At 49.0% G+C, this 26,975-nt stretch overlaps 1 protein-coding gene across 1 annotated transcript in view; it reads left to right on the top strand.

Annotated features, from left to right (window-relative positions):
- LOC119179275 (diacylglycerol lipase-beta-like) overlaps window positions 1-26,643 on the top strand; it is a 53,192-nt gene extending 26,549 nt beyond the window's left edge. The window contains exons 2-14 of the mRNA XM_037430342.2: window positions 5,332-5,462; window positions 6,329-6,497; window positions 7,231-7,377; window positions 9,475-9,671; window positions 11,694-11,784; window positions 12,599-12,749; window positions 13,344-13,566; window positions 14,013-14,263; window positions 15,432-15,675; window positions 17,426-17,558; window positions 24,267-24,407; window positions 25,088-25,206; window positions 26,114-26,643. Of these exons, the coding sequence (XP_037286239.2) occupies window positions 5,368-5,462; window positions 6,329-6,497; window positions 7,231-7,377; window positions 9,475-9,671; window positions 11,694-11,784; window positions 12,599-12,749; window positions 13,344-13,566; window positions 14,013-14,263; window positions 15,432-15,675; window positions 17,426-17,558; window positions 24,267-24,407; window positions 25,088-25,206; window positions 26,114-26,243 (2,091 nt within the window). The 5' untranslated portion in view covers window positions 5,332-5,367 and the 3' untranslated portion in view covers window positions 26,244-26,643. The remainder of the gene's footprint in view (window positions 1-5,331; window positions 5,463-6,328; window positions 6,498-7,230; window positions 7,378-9,474; window positions 9,672-11,693; window positions 11,785-12,598; window positions 12,750-13,343; window positions 13,567-14,012; window positions 14,264-15,431; window positions 15,676-17,425; window positions 17,559-24,266; window positions 24,408-25,087; window positions 25,207-26,113) is intronic.
- The last annotated feature ends 332 nt before the right edge of the window (window positions 26,644-26,975 follow it).

Below are 26,975 nucleotides of genomic sequence, written 5' to 3'. Positions count from 1 at the left end.
AAGAGAATACGCTGCATTCAGTATGACACATTCTTTGACCATTGATTATTTTTCGTTCATCAATTTTTTTTTGGGGGGGGGGTTGCAGTGTATCTATGAGCATGCATACTTGTAGTGTATGTATGCGCATACACTGCAAGTAACTAAAAAGTAAAAACCAAGCAATCTATTCAATAACAATTTACTCGCGTAGCCTTCACCACGTCGTTTGGATTTCCAGGGTCTTAAATGTTCCGGTACCCACCATTCGACGGATATTTCTCACTAATACCAACACTGATTTATTTGCAGAGCGCTTGAATATCACTTTATCTGGCCTCCGCGCCAGCTACAGCAACGGGATATTTACAAATTTCAACAATGTCACTCTGAAACACAATACAATCTGCTGAAAGCTAAAGGTTTATTACAAAACTTTCGCACATTCTTCCAATTTCTCCAGACTCATTTTGATAGTATTTAGTATGTCTCTTTCGTTATTTTGCGATTTCTTACGTGCCTTTGAGTTTGTTTTCCCGATCATTGTTTATTCTTTGAAAAAATATATGGCTTGCAGCATACGCTATTAATGTTTAATTCACGGTCCTGTACTTGTTCGTACATTAAACTACAGGTTTGACGTTCACTTATGCTGTCCCTAAACTAATCTTGTTACTGGTAAATCTACATGTGCAAGCCTCATTGGATTGACCGACAGTGAGGAATGCGAGGTCCGCGGCACCGAAGAAGACATTGACCATCTGCTATGCCCTCGACTTGCCTCTGAGAGACAAAAACATTCTGACGCATTGCGACGATTGGACCATCGGCCACTCTCTGTGCAGATGCTGCTGGAGCACCGTCCTCGTCTGTCGTCGCCTCACAGGACAGTCAATGCCCTCTTGCGTTTTCTGAGGACCACGGACCTATGTGAACGCGCACAGTGCCACCGCTACATACGCGCCAGCCAATGTACTGACAATTTTCTCTCATCTTTCCCTTCTCTTTCCTCTCTTTCTCATCGTTATACTTCGCTTTTCCATTCTCCCAACTTATGGTAGCAAACCGGGCATGTGCCTGGTTAACACCCCTGCCTTCTCTCTTGTTATTCCTTCCTTCCATTAAATCTACGTATTGCCATTATTGTTTGTTATAATGTTCTCATCATGTACTGTTGAAGGGCGATGTGGGGAAAGGGATACTGTGTCGCAGCTTCTTTCTCTAAAAGAAAAATGAATTAAAAAGGCGGTGTTCTCACGGATCCATGACCTTGCAGAGCAGAAAACGCGGAACGTTTAGGGGGCATGGTCGACGGCGACACCTCTCTCTCTCTCTCTCTCTCTCTCTCTCTCTCTCTCTCTCTCTCTCTCTCTCTCTCTCTCTCTCTCTCTCCTTTCCTCCTCTCCGACATGCAAGCGCGGCGACCTCCGAAAAACTGCTGATCTCCTAATGACTGCCCCCCATTGTCTTTCTTCGCGAGAAGAGGCTTGTTTTGTTTTGCTTGGTTGCTTTCTCGGTGTGTCTAGAGCGCGTATAAAGGGTCATTTAATTTCGCGCTCAAGCTACACGTAAGGTAGTTTGCGCAAGAAGTCCTTGGTGCAGGTTGGCGTGCTAGTACACACCGGGTATTTTTTTCGAAGAGTGCCGAAAAATTATTAGAGGTTCGGCTTTTCGAGGAGCTCAGCAGAAGGGTTCTTCATGCATGCGGTGTAGACGGCTCGAAGGTGAATGCCTTTCTCTTCGTCGTGTACTTCGTCGTGTACTTCGTCGTGTACTTCGTCGTGTACTTACAGTCACTGCATATGCAGTAACTCTAAATATATCGATCTTCAAGCGACACTTTTAGAAGCTTTCGGTACAGAACGTTATTTTGCATGGCCTTCAAGATTGGAAGCATCGCAGGGCTTTCGCGCCTCATTTGCTTTTGCACGGCCTCCGTGATTAGCGTATACCTTAGACCAAGAAAGCAGGGACAGTTGAATGAGTTAGTGCAAATGTGCCTGTGTGTTGTGGTTTATTCGTCCTTTTCTTTCGAACATGGCTTTGACCAAGTGGTGATGTCGTGTGGTGACGTCATCATGTGTAGTGCCGTTGTGTGACGTCACAGTGACGTCTAAACTATGTCATCGCGACGTCACAAGTTTCAGTGCATATGTCGTCATAACACGTTACATCGTAATATCGTCACAATGTGAGTGAGTGAAACAATCTTATTCGGTTCACAGTAGACGCGAGTTAACTCAACTTCACCTGGCTAGGCCGACTCGGGAACGGTCAGGTGAGTTTTTAGGATCACGTGGGTAGACGTCGCCGCCGGTGTATTTTCGCGCTTGATGGGCCATCCAAGGACTTTCGCTTAACTAACTGATCAAACTGATGGTTATTCGAATGGAGTTCGCCGCCCGGCCCTACTGGACTTAAACAGCCCGTTCAGCCCGGTCGATCAGTGCTTGCTGGTCGGCCAGGTAAGATATGGACAATCGGACCTGCGACTGCTACAACGTGTATGTTGGTGCCATTTCTGCATGTCTCAGGTGTGGGGGTCGCATTTAGCAGCCCCAGGTAATGTGGTATATTGCACGACGAGAAAGAAAACAAAAACAAGAACATGGTTGGTCCCTCCCTCACCGAAATCTGTAGAACACGAAAGTGAATACGGTCCTTACAGGAATAGTTGAATTCTTACTGCACATTGATATAAGGGAACTTGCACAATGGCTCTTGATGCTTGACAGCTATAGCGCTGTTTAACTAGAACGCACCCACGTTGGCGCGTAGTGATACACCTACAATCCGACGACTGACGTCCATGGTCAATGAATAAACAAACCCTTGCGGTCATCATGGCGGTCATAGCTGTAATTTGATAAGACATATGCTTGGGTTAGTTGGTGATTGGGATTCAACACATTTGCACAGCGCAAGACTACGAGTAGTAACGGCGTATAACTACAGAAGAAGAGACAAGGTCAGAAAAGACCGTTGCTAAAAGAGCAGCGCTCATTTCTGTCCTTGTCTCTTGTTCTGTAGCTACGCCGTAACTAGTCGCAGTCCTGCAGTGTGCAAATATGAAGCTGATAGCTGCTTGTGGTAGCGTAGCACTTGACGGCGAAAGCGGCTGGGAGAGAACGTCACGTGACATTCTAGAAATGCAGCCAAAAGAAATATGAAACTGGAGCATGCTGGGAACTGTGACCAGAGCATCGAGCACGAGCAGAAGGCGGCGTCGGAAGCGGTTGATTCGTGGACTCCAGGTTCACGCGCTCGTAAATTTCTTCGTTTTGCTTTTCTTTTTTCCGTGATCCGAGCATTGAAAAAAAAAAGTGTAAGAGGAGCATTCTGGGAATTGTGACATGAACGTGAGCAAGCAGTCGCATCAGATGCAGCTGGCTTGTAAAAACTAGGCGTGCTCCTTCATATTTTTTTCCCTCAATGTGTAGGACTTGCTGTGCACCAGGAGCAGGAGCCGCGGTAGCCCGTCGGAAATATGGCGTGAGAAATAAAGAAGCGTCTGTAATCAGGTCCGGTGGCTCTGCACGAACAGCGCTAGTTATCAGCCAGCGAATATTGACACATTAATTTTTAAATAGTCACCGTGGCACATACGACAGAAGAATCCTAACTTTGCAGGCTCAGAAATGTACAATTCGTATATTGAAAATTGCAACATATTCTTATTAATTATGAAGTTAATTAGGGCATTTCACCTTCTGTGCTGAGAACAAATTTTTCTCTGTTTTTTTTTTCTGCGCGATCGATATCGAGGTCTATTGAGTCTTACGGAGCAGAATTGAGCAGCAGAGCAGTTCAAAGGCGTTTTTTGGCGGAGAAAGGGAGGGGGGGGGGGCAGACAGATTAGTGTAAGTCGTGAAAACGCGCTAATTATGTCAACCACGTGACAACATAAAGCTGAACGAGAAAAAAAAAACATAAGTTCATAATAGCCGAGGCCAGTACACTCCCCAGTCAGTGCTGAGCGGCAACCATGACATCCCCGATGACTCACGTCACGTACAAATATACACACGGGCCTCCTACACAATACAAAAGGCGCAGACATTCATTGTCCCAAGCACTTTACTCGTCTCAATACCGCCTGACGAATATAAGACACCCAAACTTCTGGATAAGGTGCTTCAAGCGCGCAGTTAAGTGTTCTCATCTTCATACAACAATCCACAGTTTGTATGTACGTTATATAAAAAAAGTCCTTGCTTTTAATTGAGAGCGCGCCGGGTCACACTGCTATAATGAGCACCGTATGGTAATAACGCGGAGATCTTGCGGCTCAAGGTGTTTCCGTAGGCTCATTACGTTCCACTCTCGTGCGTCCATGCAGAGCATATATATATGTACAATGCGAATAACAGCGCACACTGGGTTGTGCGTAACGCCTCCAGTCTCGGCACTTCCGCATTGTAGCTCTAATACAATGGAGGCCAAGTGTCTTACATGGTACGATTGGCCTTCTGTACCTGAAGAATCATAGCAGCTGCCACTATGCCAAAGGCGTCGTATCAATATTCTACAGTGTATTGTAAACTCAGATGCAGAAGGTCACTTTTTGGAAGCCCGCTATTGACCTCGAACGGAGGCCGGTGGTGGCGCTGTAAGCCAAGCTCTGGTAGAGTGCCTCGATGCGCGCGCCGCATCGAGGCGGAGCGCGCGGGCATCAAGGCACCCTAAGCTCTGGTAGAGTTACTGTATATGCTACCCTTAGGTAGCATATACAGTAACTCCAAGCTCTGGTGACGTCAGCTGGGGGACTGTAGCCTTTGTCGTTCGTTATGGCCCGGCCGAGTCGTGTACGTCATCACGCGCGCATTTTGTTTTTCAGCTGTTTGTCACCGTTAAACACTTCGTCACTAAGCCTCAATTCGTGCTGTCGTGCGTCTGGCTTGCTTGACTTCTCGTCGTGTGACGGGTACCCAAAGATGGCGGCCGTAATGTTACCATTTAACGAACAAGTGCCAGCGCAGAAGCTCACTTCTCGGAAGCTCACTGCTGACCTCGAACGGAACTGGTGCATGGTGGCGCTGCTAGCGGAGCTCGGGTGGCGTCAGCTGGAGGATTATAGTCTTTGTCATATGTTATTGTCCGGTCGAGTTGCTTACGTCATTCCAGACGTATTTCTGGAGCTGTTTGTCACCTCTTAATCGGTTCGCCTTGCAGGCTCACTTCGTGCTGTCACTTTTTTTTTTCTCTTGTGTGACTTCTCGCCGAGGGCTGGAACCCAGAGATGGCGACCGTGATGACGTCACGGCAAATCGCTAGTTAACGCGAGCGTTATTGTATTTGTTTGTTAGCGATTGTCTTCTTCTACACGAAACTCGACCCTCTCATGTGCCGCAGGGCCCACACATCGTTCGGCACGCAAGAGGAGCAGCCATGCCCAGCATCGTGCTCTTCCGTCGTCGCTGGATCATCGCCGACGACGACCTGTACCTGCCGCCGCTCTTGGAGGCCGTCTGCAGGCTCGGATGGTGAGTGGATGGTGTACAACCGATTCGGCCTCGGTGATCGCTGCCGTCGAAGGTGCTCAGAGGCAGCGTACGGGGAACGCCTTTCACGATGCTGGGTCTCATCCCTTAGTTGCAGTAATATGCGATGCTTATATACCAAGTGCGCATATACATTATCCAACGTATATAGAAAAATGGTGTTTAGTTTACGTCCACTAAGAAGGAAATCATTGCAGAAGGAGAGTTTATGCTTTTAGTTTCCCCGACGAAATGTTACACTATAGAGGCGCTGGGAATTTAACAGGCGACCTTGGGCTTGGTAGCGCCATACCACAGTCACGGGAACACCACCACCGTCCAAAGCAGATGAGTGGGGGGAGAGAAGTGCTGTGCCTTCATTTTAAGATAATAATCTAGTCTAATCAGTTAATTTATTTTGAAGCTACGTAATCTTCATTTTATTGAATCGGGTACGCATTCAACCATTACTCAACACAGAAGTGCACGTTGTCATTTTAACGGGACAACATAACGTGATGGAATTTTTAGACTAATAGTACTGATTTTATTTTTCGGTGTCAGTTTACAAACGAAAAATGTGCATGTGCAATTAATTTCGAAGTAATGTCAGAATGAAGGTAGTTTAATTTTTTTGTAAACTGTACCTTTCGAATTCTCAGCAGGCGTTATTCAAACCATTTTCACCTGATGAATGCAGAGAGAGTGGGTAATTAAGGAATAAGAATTCATCAAACGACATTGTGTTTTCCATTAGGGTGGCCCCTTTTGATGATTACATGAAAACGTGTTTATCCGATTACACGAAAGCGTGTTACATGAAAGCGTGATTACATGAAAGCGTGTTTACCTACTGTTTTGTCTTGCAGGTTGGTGGCGTCCGGCATGCTCCTTTGGGAGCACCGGCCCCTGTGGATGTGCGGCGACTCCGACTGGCTCGCGTTCGCCTACCAGCTCGGGGCGCAGGTCTTCTGCCTGCTGGTCATCGGCTCGGACCTGGCGCTGGCAGCCATCAACGGCCGAGGAGCCATCATCGCGGTGAGGACCTTTCGTCTTCGCGGATCACGCGTCGCTCGAGCGACGGTGATTATACGTCAGGACGCAATCGAATGAACACATGTTACAGCGATTCCAATGTGAATGCGTGCGTAGAGGAGGCGAAAAGGGCCGCAGGCGAGGCCTCCGAAAACAAGGCAAGGTGTTTGGGCTGTTGTTTGATCGCTCTCTCTCTCTCTCTCTAAAAAATCAAGATTTATGTCATTGTAAAGAAGAAGAAAAAAATTCGACAGATCCCGCGTAACTTGGCAATCGACGTTATGCGAAGCATGTGGAGGGAAGGTGCACGATATACATGTTCTAATTTTTTGTGAAAAATAATACACAGTAATGCAGTATACAAGACAATAAAGCGCAAGCAAACAAAATAGAATAAGCAAATGAGGTAAACCATAGGAGAATATTAAGATGTGGGAAGATGAGAAGATACACAAATAAAACCCAACCGAAAAAAAGAAGCTAGAGCAGTGAAAAACAGGAGTTAGACTACTCATCCTCTCTCTCTAATAACAACTGGTCGTGATAGCAAAGCTTCGAAGTAGAGCTCCCGACGTGATCGTCACAAGTAGAGTGGCGATGCCCCCGCGATTGCCAGATGCATTGAGGAAGGCAGCTGTGCGTGCACTCTTCAGGCTAAACGCGCCTCGATTCTGTCTGGTTGTTCCTTTCGGTGTTTTCTCACTTACACCTCGTTTCGCTTTCGTGCGTCTTGCAGAGCAGCACGCGGAGGGCGCAGATACCCATACTGTACGTCAGGAGCTTCATGCTGCTCGCCGAGGTGGCGTGGCATGCCCTGGGCACGGCCAAGGTCTTCTTCTACAGGGACCCCTGCGTGCCGCTCGACCTCTGGCGGCAGTTGGAGGTAACGTTATTCATCGGTGCATACGTATGCCACTGGTTCCGGAGTATAGTGACGGCGTCTTAAGTATATCACTGCGCACATTTTGGCGGCCTCTATATTGTACAAGAAAGTCCCCTCCCCAGTTGATATTCGTCAGTACTTTGCGTTCTTCCTATTTATAATGAAAGCCCACCAACTCGTCCAACATGTCGTCCTCTCGCACTGTACAGTATCGCTTCTGATGCTTAGTACGTGACTGGTGGTGTTTTCTATACTGTATATAATGCTCCCTTACTTATATCGCACCGGCTGTCATACGGGATGAGATAGTTAAACGAAAACGCGCAAGCACATGGGCCTTCTTCGTGAGGAAGCTGTGGGAGCGATCTGTGGAACTTATTTGTCCGTAATTAATAGTTAGCCGTCGTTGCTCTGGTCTAGCTGTCGTCATATCAGTCGACTAATCTAAACTCTATGCAAGTGCGCTGCTCCAGTTCCGACGTGGACGTGAATCAGTGCCGGGGCAACGAAGGCCAACACACTTGCACTAAAATGACCTCTAGCGACCGTTTATTCCAGCAGCCACGCTGTAACGTATTTTTTTCTTACAGGGGGGTCCAAAGTTGGTATGCAAGACACTCTGTCTCGACGTTGTTTTCCGCTTTCACGATAATTACGCAAAGTATTAAAAAAAACGCCTCCCGACAAGCCGTTGCCCCCTCATGTGAAGGCAACAGCATCGGCAAGGAGGTGAGAAAGAGGCACTTGCACTCCCTTGCAAGCTCCAGAAGTAGCCCCTCCTCCCCGGTTTGATGCAACACGATTTTGCACCCGTAAAGACAATATTACGCCGTCGCCCACGTGTGAAGGTAAAATAATACACGAGTGTTAGAGTTTATATACTTATTGTATTGAGTGTTATTAGCCTACTTATTAGCCAGGTATGCAAAATAAGTATGCGTGTGAAAACAACCACGTCTCTATATATGCGAGAATGCAGTCACACGAGTGTGTCGCTGCGGCCAGCACTTTTGATTTATAATTGCTCTCTTCCTTGTTTGCATGACTTCCATCCGCGTTTCGTCAGAACTTACCGGTCACCACGTGGGAGTCCCATGCTTTGTCTGCCTCGTCTATTGTCTACGGATAGTCCATGTCAGCAACGCACTTGGTATTCACCTCGCCGCGTGTTGTATAAAACTTCATTATGCTTGCTTCGCTAATTACAGCGCCCTCATTATCCCCAATGATATTTCTGCTAGTATCCAGCAGTTCCTTTGCAGGCTGCTATAGTTAGGCGAAAACTGTGCCGCGTTCCGCAACGCAAAGGCGAAACGAAAGGCAAAGAAATGAAGCACCGATCGTACACCACCAAGAGCACAGAGGTGTTTCTATAGATACTAACCACACAGATGCTACAACGTAGATACAATATTACGTTCAGAAGCATTGAGAAACCACATACTATCGATCTGTGAGCGCTGATGCAATCGGAGGATGGATGGAGGACCGAAAGATTGCTGGCCGGTTGCCTAGCAAAGTCTGCCGCCTTGAGGCACGTTCACACGTGTCAGCTAACGTTGCCGCTTGTAGGGTCTTCCTCGTTTCTTTACGTGGATCGTTCCTGGAGGGCATCGGTAATAACCTCCAGAACGAATCAAGTAAAAAATGCCAGTTCCGAAACGTAGAGCTTCTGTTCCTAGCGTATACTTCAACACACGGCGACCGCATGGTACGCCTCACGAAAAGTATACGCTCGAGACCGGTAACGTCTGTATCGCTCGTGAACATAATTATTAAGAAAACAAAAGCATATCGGACAAAAACAGCCATGCGCGGGGCCAGGCCGTGTGTTCGAGCTTCCTACTCTAGACTGTCATAGAGTAACTCCGATACAAATAACACGGATATTACGAAATGTCGGTTCCAACGAAGTAAAGGAAGAATAGTCTTGCAATAGGTACAGTGTGAGAGATCACTTTTACAACGACGTTTTTGATATAAAAAAACTTGGTTTCTCGTAAGATTCACTTCTGTTAAAATGAGGTTCGAGTGTGCAGTCTTCTATTTTCAACGTCGTTGAAGTCGTTCTCTTCCTCTCGCGTAAATTCTACGCAGACGCTGGTGATCGTGGCCTGGGGCATCGTCATCATGCTGCTGCTGTGCGTGTACGCGCTGTACGACCCGGCTGGATCGATCAAGCACAACCCGTTTCGGGACATCGGGGACGTCGAGGCCAGCCGGGACGTTAAGAAGTTCTTCCTCCGGCCCTCGGACAAAGGGCACCGCCGACGAACGCGCCTGTGGTTTGCAAGGTTCGTGAGCCCAACAAGGGTGTCAATACGTGCACTGACTACGGAACAACGAAAATAACTAGCGGTTACCCTGAATGGCACGCCTACACTAACTTCGTTAAGTCGTCCCAGTCGTGTCGACAGTTGCACTGTGGTGACATTTTCATGGACACCGTAGGATCCATAAGACTGCAAGGCCTATAATGTAGAACAACAACAACAAAAACAACAATAATAATGATATCATGAGTTTAACGTCCCAAAATGACCATATGATTACGAGAGACGCCTTTGTGGAGGGCTCCGGAAATTTCCATCACCCGGGGTTCCTTAACGTGCACCAAAATCTGAGCGCAAGGGCCTACAGCATTTTGGCCTCCATCGAATATTCGGGTTCTTCGGGTCAGCAGCCGAGTACCTTGGCCACTGTACCACCGCGGGGGGCAACCGTGGCGTAAGGAAACGACCCACTGTGCGCGTAACATGGGCCGTTTCAAGGTTGAATGACTACGGCAATCACCATTGTTAAGTGTGTCATAATTATTCTCCTTTTTTTTGCCAAGGAAGGGGCCGCACGCGAACTTATACGCCGCTGTTCACTTTGTCGATGCTTCTGCCGCTGCTGATGATGCAACATGTCTGAGGGTTTTGTAGTGGGTGGATATTTAAAACACCCACTCGTCGCGCAGTTCAGATGTTCCGACACCTGGCATGATTCGGCGCTTCTGCCTCCCTGCACTACATCACATTCATGTTGTTTCCAAACGAACTTCAACAAATGTCGCCCCGCCGCGGTGGTCTAGTGGCTAAGGTATTCGGCTGCTGACCCGCAGGTCGCTGGTTCATATCCCGGCTGCGGCGGCTGCATTTCCGATGGAGGCGGAAATGTTGTAGGCCCGAGTACTCAGATTTGGGTGCACGTTAAAGAACCCAAGGTGGTCGAAATTTCCGGGGCCCTCCACTACGGCGTCTCTCATAATAATATGGTGGTTTTGGGACGTTAAACCCCACATATCAATCAATCAATTCAACAAATGTCGTGGCTGCGTGGCAGAGCACCTATACTCTAAAGAAAAAGAGCGAGTAAAGAGGGTGTCTTTTTGTCCCACAACAATAATCGTCATTTATATTGCGTTCCATCCTTGCGCTATCGCCCCGTGCCCGGTACATTCCGGTCATGATCGACATGTCCATTATCAGTGTTACATTGCATTCTCGATAGGAAAGTGGCCGGCGCCGAGTTTTCAAGAAAGGAAGCGCACGTAAGCCTGATGACGATTATTGTTGTGGGACAAAACGACACCCGGTTGGCTCGATATTTTTTAGAGCATACTCACCACGCAGCCGATGTGGATTCAATCTTCACTCGGACCCGAAAGTTTTTCCCATTTATTTAATTGGATCTTCCTCGGTTTTTCAGTCCCGGACAAGACGATGTTTTTTCGCTCACAACCAACGACGCAAACACCGACGCCGAAATTTCTGCGAAACGAGCACTTTAACGCTGTCGTGTTAAAAATATAGGACAGTATGGAACCATTAGGAACCAACTAACTAAATTTTGTTCTTTGACCGACAAGTTGACTTGTTCCAACTTTTTCTGCTCTCAACAAGGCAACCCGGTAAGCTGATTGGTTCCGTTATGTCGTGCAGAGTCGATTTATCGGGTCTGCTTGACGAGAGCCGAACAGTTGGGTCAGGTCGACTGGCCGGGCCAGAAAGTCTTGTTAACGGCTTGTCAACTCCCTACAAGCCAACTAGTGAGTAGTAGACTTTTCGGGTCAGATTTATCAAAACAGACCCAACAAAGTCGACTAGTAGCCCGATGTTGTCTTGTCGAGTTTATTTATCGCGATGTTCGTTGGGCAGTTGACAAGCCAAGTCGACCAGATGTAAACGGACTATCCGCATCGTAGACGGCATAGTTCGTTTATACAGTGTGGGGAACGTTTGTTTAAACGTCTACTCGTAATTCAACACCAGCTCGATTAGTTGCCCATATTACAACGAAAACTTGCAATATGTCTTCCTCTCTCTCTGCAGACTGCGCCGTTTCTTCTGCTGCGCCAGCGACACAGAGGACAGCCCCCAGGCCTACGAGCACATGGCCGAGTACGCCGCGTACTTGTTCGAGGTGAGGACGACAGAACATGTATACAGTCGAGTCTAGCGAGTTACATGGGTGTGTACAAGGTGTATAAGGAAATCGATATGCTCGCGAACATGACGGTCTTGCTGTGTTATTATGTCTCAGCGCCAACTACAGGTGTGCGCAACGTTGTCAGTTTTCAGCGCAGGTGTTTAGAAGGGGGGAGGTGATGCCCCCCTCCCTTGATCTGCGGAGAAACTTGGTGGTGAAACGCGGCGAAACTTTGGACCTCGGCACAGTTTATACCGCATCTTTACACTACACGTACACTCTGAGTGGCGTTCATGAACATCGACCGTTAGCACTTAGCAGTAATGAATAGGTCAATCCTTACCAAGTGACACTACACCTTCAGTTCCTGGGGGCCTTCATTTCATCATGTGACACCACTTGTTTGAGATATGCTTTTTTTAACAGCCTCATTTAACCCAATCAAGGGGAACTAAGGCTTCTCGCGAAACGTGTGCGGTGGTATACTAAGCATGTCATCTAAGAACTGCACTCGAAAGTGTCAGAAGCAGTGGTGGCGTAAGGATTTCATTTAATGGAGGGACGGGCGGCCACTTACGTCAAGTGAGTTCTTACGGGAGGCCAGCGAGGGGCATACCGTCTTCCTTGCGTCAGCTTTTGGGCACTGTTGGAGAGACCAGTAGGGGGACAGTCAAAAATTCGGGGGGGGGGGGGGGGAGCAACGCGCCCCCTCTCACCTCAACAATGGCGCCACTCCTGGTCAGAACCTGGAAGGAGGGGAGCTCCAGGATAGCTGAACTGAACCTTGCACCCGTTCTGCCCCCCGCAGGACGTCGACATCACACCATCAGACATGTTCTCGGCACTGGTTCTCCTGCGCAAGAAGCAGCGCCGCCAGCTGGCGCGTATGGGCTCCACTTCCGAGGAGTCCCGGGAGGGGATGACGGTGCCCTACTACGTCACAGACCCTTCTTTCACTGGTGAGTGCGTACACGTCGCACGCATCGCAGACATGAAATGAACATATCGCGCGGAATGCGGCACGAAACGATTGATTGATTAACAGTTCTCTATGGCAAATCATGCTCCACGGAAGCTCGTATGATCCAGGAAACTTCCAGAAGCTGAACAATTGTCATACTGACGTCTGAATAACATGAAGCTACAATACAATCCTGTGTGCATGGTTGAAAGTTACATAGTTGAATTCAGATGATTACGATCTGGTCCGAGATTTGAAGCAACCCCTTATGGCCACGTGATTATCGATGAGGCTAGCGCAGATTACAGTGCGAGAGAGAAACAATTCATAACTATAGGCAGAGGGTCAACGTATATGTGGCAACTAAACCACTTCCGCAGAAGTTGGAAATCTCGAGGAAATGTTCACAGGGGAGGTTCCACCTATAAAACGCACGCCCGAGCGACAGCTTTTATTTTGAGTAACAATAGCGAATCTCGCAGGCTACGCTTTTTGCCGACTGAATTCTCTGGAAGCGATCGCAGGATCCGCGAATGCGTCCTGGAAAACCCACGTGTAATCTTAACAACACCTCTTCCGCAACCGTCTGCAGCGCCGGTGGACAAGGCTCCGCGCAGCAACGGCGTGTCGCCCGGTGCGACAGCGACGCCAGCCGCATGGCCGGTGGCCGGCGTGACGTCTACAGGGCCCCATCCGTGGATGAACCCCGAGCAGGCGCTGTACTACCTCAAGTTCGCCTGGGGCATCTACGGCTGGCCGGCGTACATGGCGTCACACGTATTGACGGGCCTCTGCGACCTGTGGGGCGGAATTAGGTAAGGCGTCCACTTCAACAACTTAGATGCAGATTTTAAGTGTACATCTAAGTGCACGGCCATTCAAGTGCAACGGTAACATTGTTTGCGAACAAGGTAAAAGTAGTGTGGTGCCCTATTTCAACCTGCGTGTACCTTCAAGACGCCTGTTTAACAAGGCACCTGTGCCGAAGACCTTGGTAAAATAAAGTCGCATGATCAATTCGACTCGGGAGACTCGAAAACAAAGGCCATGTTTTTATCTTCAGTTCATTAAGTGCACCCCCCCCCCCCACCCTCCACAAGCACTCGTCATAACCAGTCCACCACCAGCACCATATGCACTAAACCACCGGGGCAGGCTCTTCCTTCGTCTGAACTTTACATATAGGGGCTCGCAAACTTCAGCAAAGGACTGCAAGCGCAGTGCAAGTGTACATTGCTCGACGCGCCGCTTGTCCTCGCAGGTGCTGCACGTGCCTTCGCGGCGGCAGCGGCAACGTGTCGGGCGACAACTGCTGCGAGTGCCACGCGGCTACCGTGAAGCACCTGACCCGAGTGCGGCCCGAAGACCTCCTCTTCTCGTCGTTCGCGAACGGCCTGTACCGGGTGCCCTTCTACGTCGCGCTGGACCACCGCACCGACGCCATCCTGGTGGTGGCTCGGGGAACACTGTCGGTCGCCGACGCGCTCACAGACTCCGTGACCGCTGCGGCCAGTGAGTATGCTGTAGGCTTGTCATATGTACCTTCGCAGTGACACTCGGCTGTCGAAACCAACGGTCAAACGGTCAAAACCAATGTTTAAAGAACGTTGGACCAAACAGCTGCTACTGTGATCGTGCGACAAGATGGGGAAATTCTTTGCGCCTCGGAGACTAAAAGGGCAGAAATGTGGGCTTGTTCGCACGACTTGGTTACATTGCACGAAACGGTTGCGGACAAGAAGTTTCATCGCTTCTAGGCGTTTGTAGGCGCATCGCTTGTAGATGCATGGGGAAGGTGGGTACCAGTGAGTCAGGTGGGACGAATGAATAGGATAGCATCCGGATTGTTCTTATTGCATGTTGGCCTCCAGTATGCGCTGGCCATCAGTTGCGACATGGGCAAACCCACAGCCCCTGCACATATACGTTGGCCACGCCAAGTGACACTGATAACTATAGGGTCAATATCGTGTATGTTTGCTCAAAACGTGGGTACCAGAGTACCAAAATTTTGTCGGAGGCTATGTTTACAACATCTTCCACTAAGACATGTCAAAGTGAATATCAGCTACACCCGTTTCTCATCGGTGCCATCGTGAGCATTCCGCCCTAGCGCGTATATGGAACAATTCAGCCTTTAGAGGGCACACATATCGCTAAATGACATCTGTGTGTGTATAAATGGGTTACCTTACGTCTCGCTCGTGCAAAGGCCGGAATTCAGGGGCTCCAAAACTGGGGGGGCTGGCAGTGGGGGCCATCGCCCCCAAAGGTTAGAAACGAGGAGGGCATGCCCAGCCCCCCCTCAAACAGCTCCTGCGACCCTTTCCCCCTCTCCATCCTTTTGTAGCCTTAGCATAGCAAAAACAGAGGTATGTATTAACGCCTATATATATATATATATATATATATATATATATATATATATATATATATATATATATATATATATATATATATATATATATATATATATATATATATATATATATATATATATCCCTGCCAACAAACGTCGCCCCCACACCTCCACACTTCAGATATACTTCTGGAGCCTCTGGGCCAGATCATTGAAGTGAATGTCTGGGAACATTCAAGCGGTGCCGGCACACTGCGATAATGGCGCGTATGCACATTCAGTGACGTCATCTGCACGTTCCGCGTTGCCTCCGTGCTGCAGAGATGCCAGACGGGGTAGGCCTGTGCCACCAGGGCGTGCTCCAGAGCGCCCTGCAGATCCTGGGTCAGCTGGACGAGCCACTGGCGCAGGCCACGGCCCGCCACCCAAACTACACCCTGGTGCTTACCGGACACAGCCTGGGCGCTGCCGTCGCCTCCGTGCTCGGCATCCTGCTCAGGCCAAGGTTTCCAAGCTTGCGCTGCTACGCCTTCTCCCCTCCTGGAGGAATCCTGGACGTGGAAAGGTTAGAACGTTACGCGTAGCTAGTCCTGCTTGCCTGCATAACTACCTACCCATACGATGTCTGTGCATCTACATATTTTTATAGTCAGATACTTATACAGCTTTATATACTATAGAGCAGCGCTTCGAGATAGGTAATAGTGCACTTCAAGTTGTAAAAGACTATGTCTACTTAGGGCAGGTAATAACCGCGGAGCCGAACCACGAGATTGAAGTAACTAGAAGAATAAGAATGGGGTGGAGCACATTTGGCAAGCACTCTCAAATTATGACAGGTAGATTGCCACTATCCCTCAAGAGGAAGGTATATAACAGCTGTATCTTGCCGGTACTTAGCTACGGAGCAGATACCTGGAGACTTACAAAGAGGGTTCAGCTTAAATTGAGGACGACGCAGGGAGCAATGGAAAGAAAAATGGTAGGTGTAACCTTAAGAGACAAGAAGAGAGCAGAGTGGATTAGGGGACAAACGGGGGTTAAGGATATCATAGTTGAAATAAAGAAGAGGAAATGGGCATGGGCCGGGCATGTAGCGCGTAGACAGGATAACCGCTGGTCATTAAGGGTAACTAACTGGATTCCCAGAGAAGGCAAGCGGGTTAGTGGGAGACAGAAGGTTGGGTGGGCAGATGAGATTAAGAAGTTTGCGGGTATAAATTGGCAGCAGCAAGCACAGGACCGGGTTAACTGGCGGAACATGGGAGAGGCCTTTGTCCTGCAGTGGACGTAGTCAGGATGATGATGATAATGATGATGACTTATACAGCTTAATGACTACGCGGCGTTTGCTCCTCAAAGGCAGATGCATACAACCCCGCGCCAACGGGTGCTTGCGCTAAACTGCCATCACCCCGCCTTGGGAGAGCATTGCCGAGCGCATAAGCGGTACTATTTCCTTCCTCGCGGAGGCGATCGGCTGCCGTGCTTCGGTGGTCTGGGTGGAGTCTCTTCGGACTCATTAGTTGTACCCGACCATACCTACCTACCTACGTACCTACCTACCTACCTACCTACCTACCTACCTATCTATCTATCTATCTATCTATCTATCTATCTATCTATCTATCTATCTATCTATCTATCTATCTATCTATCTATCTATCTATCTATCTATCTATCTATCTATCTATCTATCCATCAAGTTTACTTATGGTACTGATGATTACGCCTCTCTGCTCATGTGCCTCTGCCTGCATACTCGTTAAAGCTTAGGTCTGGCTCAAAAGAAGAGGAAAAATAATAATTTCGCGATCAGGCCACTTGATCAAATGTTTTTTTACAGAATTTCTTCTCAACAACCGGGGCGTCCTTTTATTGAAGTCACAGGCCAGACAATACAGGAAAGGGACCTATCGATATTTCTCGAACGTACGTCGCCAAGAGCAAACCGCCTCTGTTTATAGACAATCCTAAGACGAAGTTGAGGACAAAGCGAGATAGCGCCGGCCATGTTTGACGACAGGATTTTGTTTTGAGGGGGGGGGGGAGGGGTTCAAACACGTGTTGCATTGCGGCTCGGGAAGAAGGAGAGAGCTGGTGTAACTTGGGTGAGGGTAAGTGCTGATGTGAATTTAGAGGGCGCGGGCAAGATCCCCCTTTGCACCTCGTTGCCGACGCCCATGGTACGTGCCAGCCTGGTTATTGCGTAGCGCGGTAGGCACAGCTTGGTTTTCTGGTCACGCGAAACGGCGGAACCGAAAGCTTAAACAGCCTCAACTGTTGAAACGACATCGTCATTCGGTTCCTCGCAGGGCCCGTGAGACGCGTGACTTCGTGATGACCATCGTCGTGGGAGACGACCTGGTGTGCCGGCTGGGGTTCACCCAGGTGAACAAGTTCAAGCGAGACGTGGTCAGCAGCCTGCTGCAGTGCGACATGAACAAGGTGCAGTATCGTGCAGTGACAAACAGCACGAAAAAGCACACTCGTGATATCTACGCTCAGGGAAAGACATTGATATGTGGGGTTTAACGTCCCAAAACCACTATATGATTATGAGAGACGCCGTAGTGGAGGGCTCCGGAAATTTAGACCACCTGGGGTTCTTTAACGTGCACCCAAATCTGGCTCAGGGAAAGACATGCGACCTACAAAAAGGGAAGATCGGCAGGTGCTACACTCATCCTGCAACAAAAGGAGGCGAATGCCTGGCTGCAGTCATATAAGAGTAATGTGCCGAAACGAGCAACTATACTCATGTCTTGCCCTGAACCCTGCAGCACTTCTCTGAGTCATAATGGAGCAGTCTCTCATGGTCGTAGCTCCATATCGGTATAGCATCGGCCGCGTAATTCGAAGGTTGTGAGCTCATATCCCATCAACGAAAGGGTGACTTTCCGCTTTCCTCAATTCATTTCATTTTACGTCATTATTAACCATAAGGTAAAGAGAACAAATTGATGTCCGCTACGCCCTCCTTGGCATAATTGTCGGTTGGATTTCCTTGGTTGCGTCGAACAAATAAGCAAGCCCGCCCTCGAGAAAGTTTAATGCCAAACTTGCATTTCAGTGGCTGAGGGCTGGGGAGGAGCCATTGAAAAATACTGGAGAATGCTAGAAAGAAGCTTAATGTGATTCTTATGTGATTCCTAATGGGAAAAGAAGAGAAAAGTGAGCCTTGTAACTGTCTGCATCAGAGTGCGACACCCCAACAGTAGCTCACAAAGGATGGGGGCAAGGAGGGATTAAAAGGTATATATAGAAAGAGCAAGCAGAGAGCGAGGCGCAGGGACAGCGAGCGACGGAAGAGGAGATAGAAAAGATGGACACGGTCGCAGGAGTCCGGTGACGGGGCACCACTCGGCGAGAGCTCTTGTCGGTGTCAGGAGATTGCGTAGGGCGAGCCCAGTTGGCCAGAGCTGCGCTGGCGTCGTAGACCTGACTGCCACATCGATGCCGTCCGAAAACAGCGTTCGAAAGACAGCTGCAACGAAGGGTTTTTATACGACGTAACGTCAAACTCTGCGCTCACACATTAATGACGACTGCCAAAGTAGGGACAGCGTAGATTTTTCATTAATTCATTGTTGTATGACTATCGGTGCCGCTTCTCGTTGAGCATGCAGCTTGCTTTGAGAGCAATTCGTAGCTGCCATTTAAACGAACACAAATCTAGACATTTTATAAAAATTTCAATTGTTCGCTAAAAAGATCAAATGGCATGTTGGTTTACCTTCTGGCAGTGATGTTCATTCGCAGGTTACCATAAAAACAATTGTGTTAGGCAGCCGAAGCCAGCGATGTGGCCAGATCAAGCACAGAGGCCCCTGAAGATGACTTTATCTAAAAGTACCCTTAAATTTGGCTCCGTTGGCCGTACTGCCTGCCCGCTGCTTCTCGCTAAGCACTCTCTTCGAGGTTTGTTCTGCGCCTTGGGGACGCCTTTAAGCTCTCCCATAGTAGAGTACCAAGTACTCTAAATCGTTGCCCACTTTTTTCTACTCCCCCCCCCCCCCCCCCCCCGTAACCGAGTAAGCTATCCCATCGTAGAGAACACCGTACTCTAAATCGTCAACAACTTATTCTGCACACATAACCGAGTAAAAGCGCAAGCCGTAGGAAAGTGTGCGTATGCCACCTCTCGTTTAGTCCTCGGAATGGCCTCTGGATGGCGGTGCATATGCGGAATATATGATGAAAAGATGCGAGATGGTGGTACTTGGAGTATTGAATAGATGGACGAATGGACACACAGACAGATGCATGGACGGACTCACGGATGGCTGCACCGACGGATGGACGCATGGACGGATGCATGGACGAACGCAGGGACGGACGCACAGATGGACGTGCGGACGCACGAACAGACGCACGGACGGTCACACAGACGGACGGACGGACGGAAGCAAGAACGAATGGACGGACGGATGCTTCGCCCCACTCTCCGTCATTCACTCCGTGGATATGCTGCCATTTTTTTAACCCCCCTCCCTCCCCCGACCTTCGAGGTTCCTTGCACTCACTTGGTGCTGGGATTGGTGGTTACTGCTCTCGCATAGTAGAGTACAGTACATCGTACTCTGAATCACAAACATATTTTGGAAACACGCGTAATTGGGGCGATTTTCTGTTGCCCCATAGAAGAGTATCTCAGTATTTCGGTATACACTGTGTTCATGCAAAGTGCGATCGACAAGATGAAGTAAAAACAGCGCGCGTCCGTTATTAAGGGCAGTGGCTTTGCGTCGGCGGGAAGACGCAACTCAAACACAGCAAGTGCTCTCTGCAACGTTGCTATAGCAACCGACGTGGTCGGTGGCGACGCCGGCGTCCTCCGCCGCATGTGGTGTTTTTCCACCCGCGAAAGACGCGGTATGTGACTCCAGCGTTAGTTGGAATTCTTCATGGTGTAGTTGTAAATCCTGCGCTCAAAGGAGTACCGAAGGCTCTCAATCAGTGAGATAGATTCGTCGTAGAGACGTGCACAACATCTACGAAACACCGACGGCTTATATAGCCGACAACATATTTGAAATCAATCATAAAGTGCATGCCGCGCGACTGAGCGAGGTGAGGAGCACCTCGTGAGGTCGACCGGTACTGAGCATTGTTACTCACTGTAGGCCGGCGCGACCAAGCGACTGAGACAGATTCCCCCTTTCTTTCGTAACTGCTAAAGATGACTAAATTGCCTAAAAAAGTCTGAAGACCCTCGTGCATTCTCCTAAGACGACTCGAAGTTGAAAACCATCTTTTTTTCTTCTTTTCAGTCGATGTATACGACGGAGCAGGGAACACGAGCCGCGGCATTGCGTGCCACTGTCACGCACCATTACAGTATACATTAATTAGTACACCATAACGTCATTGTTCTATAGTGTACCCTGTGGAGATAGGTTTGCACAAGGCTTACCTACTATGCGCAACCGTGTAGGGATGCGACGTCCTCCACTGCCGCTGCGTGCGAAGACGTTGCGGCCGGGTTCGTCGTTTTCTCCGGCACGGCGCAGAAACCACGCACGAGGCAGGCTAACAATAACAACGGGTTTATTAACCCAAGATGCAGCACAGTGCGACACTCACGGGCCGTATAGGGAACTCCGCAAGACCGAGCGAGTACGCTTGCCTAGGGCGCTACGACTCCCGCGCAAGGGCCGAAGTCGAACGCTCGAACGAGAAGCCGCCTGCTAAGCAGCGCGTCCACCTCTCGTGGAAGCCTGAGAGCATCTGCCGCGACGAGCGAATCGTCGGGCGCAACACAGCTCGTAGGAGAGGAGGATGTCACGCGCGCCCAATGGGAAATGGCGCTGCGTTGTGACGTAGGCCCGCGCAGCGCACCAGCGTAGCGTGCCCGGACATGCCAGCGCGGGAAGAAGCCGACGGTTGACTGGACCAGACCAAGAGGCGCCCTGGCAGCCATCTTGGCGGATGCCGGTGCTTATGCGCGCCCGGGCCACGCTGGTGGCGCGCGTGCGGCAGCTGAGGAATGAGGCGCCAGGTAGGAGGGCGCTCTCGATTCCCACAACCCTCACGCCAGGGTACTCTAGTGGCTAAGACAATCGGCTGCTGACCCGCAGGTCGCGGGAACGAATACCGGCCGAGGCGGCCACATTTTCGATGGAGGCGAAAATGCTTGCGGCCCATCTGCTTAGCTTTAGGTGTACGATAAAGAACTCCAGCTGGTCGAAATGTCTGGGGCCCCCCACTACGGCGTCTCTCATAATTATATGGTGGTTTTGGGACGTTAAACCCCAACAATTATTACTATCTATAGAACACTCAAGGACACGTACTACACATATAGTTTGCATTGACGTCACCGTGACAGCCATCTTAGGGTCCCCAGCTGGTTGAAATGCTGCGACAGCTCAAACGGTGACATTAGTCCTATCGGAAAAAAACGAATGGTGGGCATGGTGGAAACCACCACCCACCATTATAGTGGATTAATGTAGTGGGTGAATGGTGGGAAACGCCAAGCATGGCGCATGGTGGGTATGGTGGGTGCTGCAGCGCCGGCAACACTTGAGCGCAAAATGACGTCAGAATCACCGTGACGAGCTGCCACAAAAAATAAAAAAGAATTCTATAAAAACGGTATAAAAAACACTCGTCCCGTAAAAAAAAAAAAAAAAAAGAAGGCGCCACAGAGGATCGAACGAGCAACCTGCGGATTCTAATGCGAAGACGCTAACCACTGCGCCACACCAACATGACCTCGATTGTGTGTTAAATACTTAGTTGGCATACAAACTTAAGGTTCAACTTAAGTTATGTTTGTCGTGTACACAACATAGACAAGATTTACACCTGCTACTAAAAATTGCACATTTATTAAACACAAGGTACTGCGGCCTGTAACGATTGCCACTATGTTAATGGCACTAGTGCTTTTTTTTTACAATTCACAACTTCAAGAAAAAAAAAAACCAAGTGGACTGGGGAGCAGCAACAGTTTACCGGCGGGGTCTGCCAAGTTTAATATCCGTTTCGCGCTCGTTCTAAAGGGCGACATCTGCTCACGCTTTATGACGCTTCTAGGCTCATTCCATAGATACGCCTGCCTAATTTATTTGATTGAGTATTGGGATGCTTTTCGCGCAATGTAGAAGGCGGTCGCGCCAGCGCAATGCTGTAGCTCTTTCGCTAAAGCAACAACTACATAACGGCTTGGCTAAAACGAATGCAGTGTGCCGGAAACATTACGCTATCATATTGGTTCACCAAGCACACGAATTGCCACGTCTGAGTTCTCGTACAAAAGCTAGAGAAGTGCCGGCGAGTGCGACCGGCGGCTGTCGGTGAGAAGACACTTAATTACGTTCTCTGGGGGTGCTTTAATCGCGTCGCATCGATGTTTGTTGCTTCTTGAGTGGACACCATACACAATGAAAAATGCTTCATTTAGGTTAATTGATGCCATATGGCTGCGCTGTATTGTCATACTTAATCGTCGTAATCGTGTATTCTGAAACCCGGAAGCACGGATAACACAATTGTACGGGCTTGGTCAGTAGGCCTAACCTTTGGTGGAAATCATGATGGTAGAACATGTAGTGTACAGATCCCAGCTTGGTACACTATATAAATTGCCCGCCATTATAAGCCCACCCATCATCTGCTTACTGCTTCCCAGCATTATCACGATGGTGGGCAGAGCTTCTCAGCTTGGTACACCATGTGGCCCACCATAACAAGCAGCACCCATCATCTGCTTAGTGCTTCCCAGCATTATCGCAATGGTAGGAAGAGTTTCTTAGCTTGGTACACCATGTAGCCCACCATAATCAGCACCACCCACCATATGCTTAGGGCTTCCCAGCATTATCGCAATGGTGGGCCGAGCGTCCCATTATTGCCCACTATCTAGCCCCTGCTTTCCACCATCATTTCCACTTTACCCATCATCTGTACACCATACCACCCAATATGTCCCGGCATAACCACCATATTTTCCACTACGTCCCACCATAGCCATCATAATTTCCACCATGCCCACTATTATTTCCACCATGCCCACTATTATTTCCACCATGCCCACTATTATTTCCACTACGCCCACCATGTTTTCCAGTATCCACCATGGCAATTTTTTCGATAGGGAGATTAATGCTGGTGCCCTTTGCGTCCCTTTATGTTCCCTCTGGGTGCAGCTCATGGACTGAAGAAAGCGGGGAGAACATATAAAAGAATGCGGGGACCGAACAACTGGGTGTCTTCCTATGAGATACTCTCTAATGAGATAAAATGCATCACGGTTGCTGCCATCTTAGGGCACCCAGCGCAAAGAACCTGTCTGTGACGTCACGTGAAAACTGTCTTCTTTTGAAATCACGCTCTCTCCGGTTTTTTTCGTCGCTCAAACGAGGGCGCTGCAAAGGCAATAAGTGTAATTACGTAATTACGTGACGTCGCACCAGAATTTCTGACGTGCTGATGCCGTCACAAAATATCGCAGTCTGTGACGTCACAATGACATCATCACGTGATCGCGATTTTCTACATCACTACAGTCCCCGACGTAGCGGGACGGTCGATGCCGAGGTCGAATTCAACGTTTGATGAGGCATCTGAGGCCTTCGCCTTAAAATAAATTTTATTATACGTCGACGTAACGGCGACTAAGTTGAAATATCTTCTTTAAGAGCGTACCTCCCGCCACATCGGGTAACTGTGGTATTTGAAGGTATCTAAGGGCAACAGTATGCGGCTGCTGCGCTGAAGGAACCGACATTGAAATCAACCACTGTACGAACTTGAGGCGCAGATCTTGTGGCACCGGAAAGTGCTAATTAAATGAAAAGAAGGGTAGTTTATCGAACCATTCAAGGCATTCTAGTCAACTTTGTGATTTTTTTTTTTGCTGTTAAACATGGTGGTCATTGCGTCCGCAAGTTCGTATGAGCTTCGTATCCTGTAGACTTGTGTGAAAACTGTGAATATCCGAGCAGCAGCCTCGGTAGATCCTCGAATTACTTAAGGGTCTACAATTATTAGGCAATGCTACTGGTTTGACGACGCGCAGGTCGCGCAAGCTTCTTGACCTACGTTCGTACGTGAGCGCTGCACCGAGTTCACGATGAACGATGTTGCTGACCTCCATTGTGCGTATTGTATGGGTTAATATGTATATTCCCAATGGTTCTTTCGCAGAACGTGCTCAACAGGCACGGTCTTGAGGCGCTCTTCTGTTGCCGGCGGCTGACGCCTCCGCTGAAGGACAAGGAGGCCTTCGAGAAGATCAACGCCCCGAATGGAAAGCTCGCCGAGAGTCTGAGGCCACGGGACAAGCCGGTACGTGTGTACATACACGCATTTTGCTTTGTCTTTGTTTATAGCCATTTATTCGGGCCTCGCTGCATGTGCAATACGTACGACAGTTGTCACTTGCGATAGAACGCGTCACTCGGTGCTTGCAATCATAGGCGTGCGTCTATGATACCCAACACCTTTAGTCACTCGGGCCTAACCCGTAACTGCCGAAAGAGCAGAGCAGGCACCGCAGCTAAATTTTTCACAGGAATTGTGGCAAAGGAAGTGCAATGTTACATTCTAGGAACTGTTCACTAGTCGTATGTAATCCTGGAAAGACGGGGACTTAAGGCAGGTCATTGTGACAATTGTGAGAAGCCTGTCGTCCTTTCGCTTTCGTCATGTTGTGACCAATGGGGCGAGGTGGAGGCACTGCGATGAAGTTTTGCCCTTCTCAATGAGCACACCTGCGGATGTCCATGCTTGCAATGTTACTGAAGCATCCGTGTGGTACATGTGTGGCATCATGCAAATCATAAAGAATGTCGGTGTTACAGACGGTTACTCTGAACTATCAGAGGCGGGGCAGCTGCCATTTGCCGGCTGCCTGCACCGGATTGTGAGAAAGAGCTTAACAGTTTTCAGTTCCCGTGCTGTTTCGAGCGTGCATGTGATGCTGCTTGTTGAGTTGGCCCATTTGTTCACCCACTCCTGCTTCGCAGGGAGTCGAACCGGCGCCTCTCGACCTCATCCTGGACAAAGGAGTTCCCCCGATAGAATGGCCCGAGATGCACATGCCCGGCAAGATCCTGCACTTCATCAGGGAAGGAAAGCGAGCAGAGTAAGAGCAATTATTAATTTGACAATTAACGAAAAAAATAAAGACAGTGAGGGCACAAGAACACAGAATGCGCGCATACTTGCAAAATGTGTACCGCGGAAAGCTAACGCAAGCGTATTCACACACAGACGTGCGTACGGGCGGGGGGCGAGGGGGGCGCTTTCTCTTGTCATTTAAGGGGGTGCTAAGTCATTCCAATACACTGACATAATGGGGAGAAGGGTGCTGCGACGAACCTTGACCCCCCCCCCCCTCCGCCCTGAGGAGAAACCCTGCGTTCGCCTATGTTCAAATCCTCTAAATGTGTCATGCGAAGTTTCGCCAAAAAAATAATGTCGATGCTAACATGGAGCGTAGTAGCTATGGACTTATCAACATAAGAATTGAATCGATCACAACCACATATTAATGAAGAATGTACGCAATCCAAAGTTTTATGGCGATTAATAGAATTACAGCAGAGTGACTTGTTGGGCGAGTTGGTTCTTTCTTACGGTTTTTTGCGCCAAAAGCTACCGTTATAGAATTAGCCACGCATGATGTATGGATGAATGGGCATGCTTATCTTTTTATATCGAGTCAGCTAAGTGAGAATAACTAAATCGTACTGGATGCGAATCCAGAAAACTGATTGGATCGACAAGGCATTGATGGGACGACGTACAGTATCGAAAGTTCCAGATACTCCTAAACCGAGCGGGTTTGGTATACACGTTGCGAAAGTTAATCGTTTACACTCGGGCTCTTTGTGACTTCGTATATAATGGACACCCACGCTATACATTGACCATGTAACACCATTGAACTGCTACATAGCGCAAACTTCGAGCGCGACAGACAAGAGAATGTGACACACACAAACTAGCCCAAAATGCACGATATAACGCCATCGAAACGTTTCCCGCAGGTACCAGATGTTCTGGACGTCTCCGGAGTACTTCGACCACCTCGTGGTCAGTCCGCGCTGCTTCAAGGACCACATGCCGGACGTCGTCTACGACGCGCTGCGAAGCGTTTGCACCGTCACGGCACTCTGATTCTCGTCGTGCCTCAGTTGCGACCAACACGCAGACAAGAAAGATGAGACTTTCAAGCCAAACGCGTGATTCACCGATGCCTCGGACGCAGCGTCATGTTTCGCGATGGTGAAGTGAGGAGAACGCCTTGTGTGTGAAAACCATCTATAGCGTTGGCGGACAACGTGTAATCTGTACATACGGGACCAGCGCAAAAGTTGCTCACGATCAGCCAAAAGACTGAGTGTGAAAGCTTCATCGTTCCGAAGAGATTCCGATATCCTTCCTTCCCTGACCACAACTCTATGGTTTGTGCCGTCTGTGACCGACAGGGATCGCCACAAGCCTTCTGCTATCTCGGTCTGTATAGACATCGAACGCATGTTCCGGAGTGCGACATGACTGCATGGTTCCCTTCGTGTCTTTGCGCGGTGCTAAAGTGATACCGACGTCACAAAGTTTGTTAAGTTCGCCATGCGGAAAGGCACGCGATAGTTGCATTCTCACGATGACACATAACCATGACGTTGCAGCGGCATGGTTGATGTTTACCCTATGGCAACAACAAAAAATTCTACGAAGACTAAGCATGTTTTAGGGCGGACGCTCTGCTACGCCATGTCTCCCAAGGTCATTCATCGCGTCGCAGTGACCTTCAGCCACCGGAAGCACCAGTGCGGTGGGCGTGACTTTGCACCACGTGATCAACTGCGGAGCTACTGTGCCGCACGGCTCGGTGGACATAAAAAATCA

This window comes from Rhipicephalus microplus, chromosome 7, assembly GCF_043290135.1.
Source record: "Rhipicephalus microplus isolate Deutch F79 chromosome 7, USDA_Rmic, whole genome shotgun sequence".
Lineage (NCBI taxonomy): Eukaryota > Metazoa > Arthropoda > Arachnida > Ixodida > Ixodidae > Rhipicephalus > Rhipicephalus microplus.
Note: the sequence above shows the minus strand (reverse complement) of the source record. Positions and strands in the feature narration are given on the sequence as shown.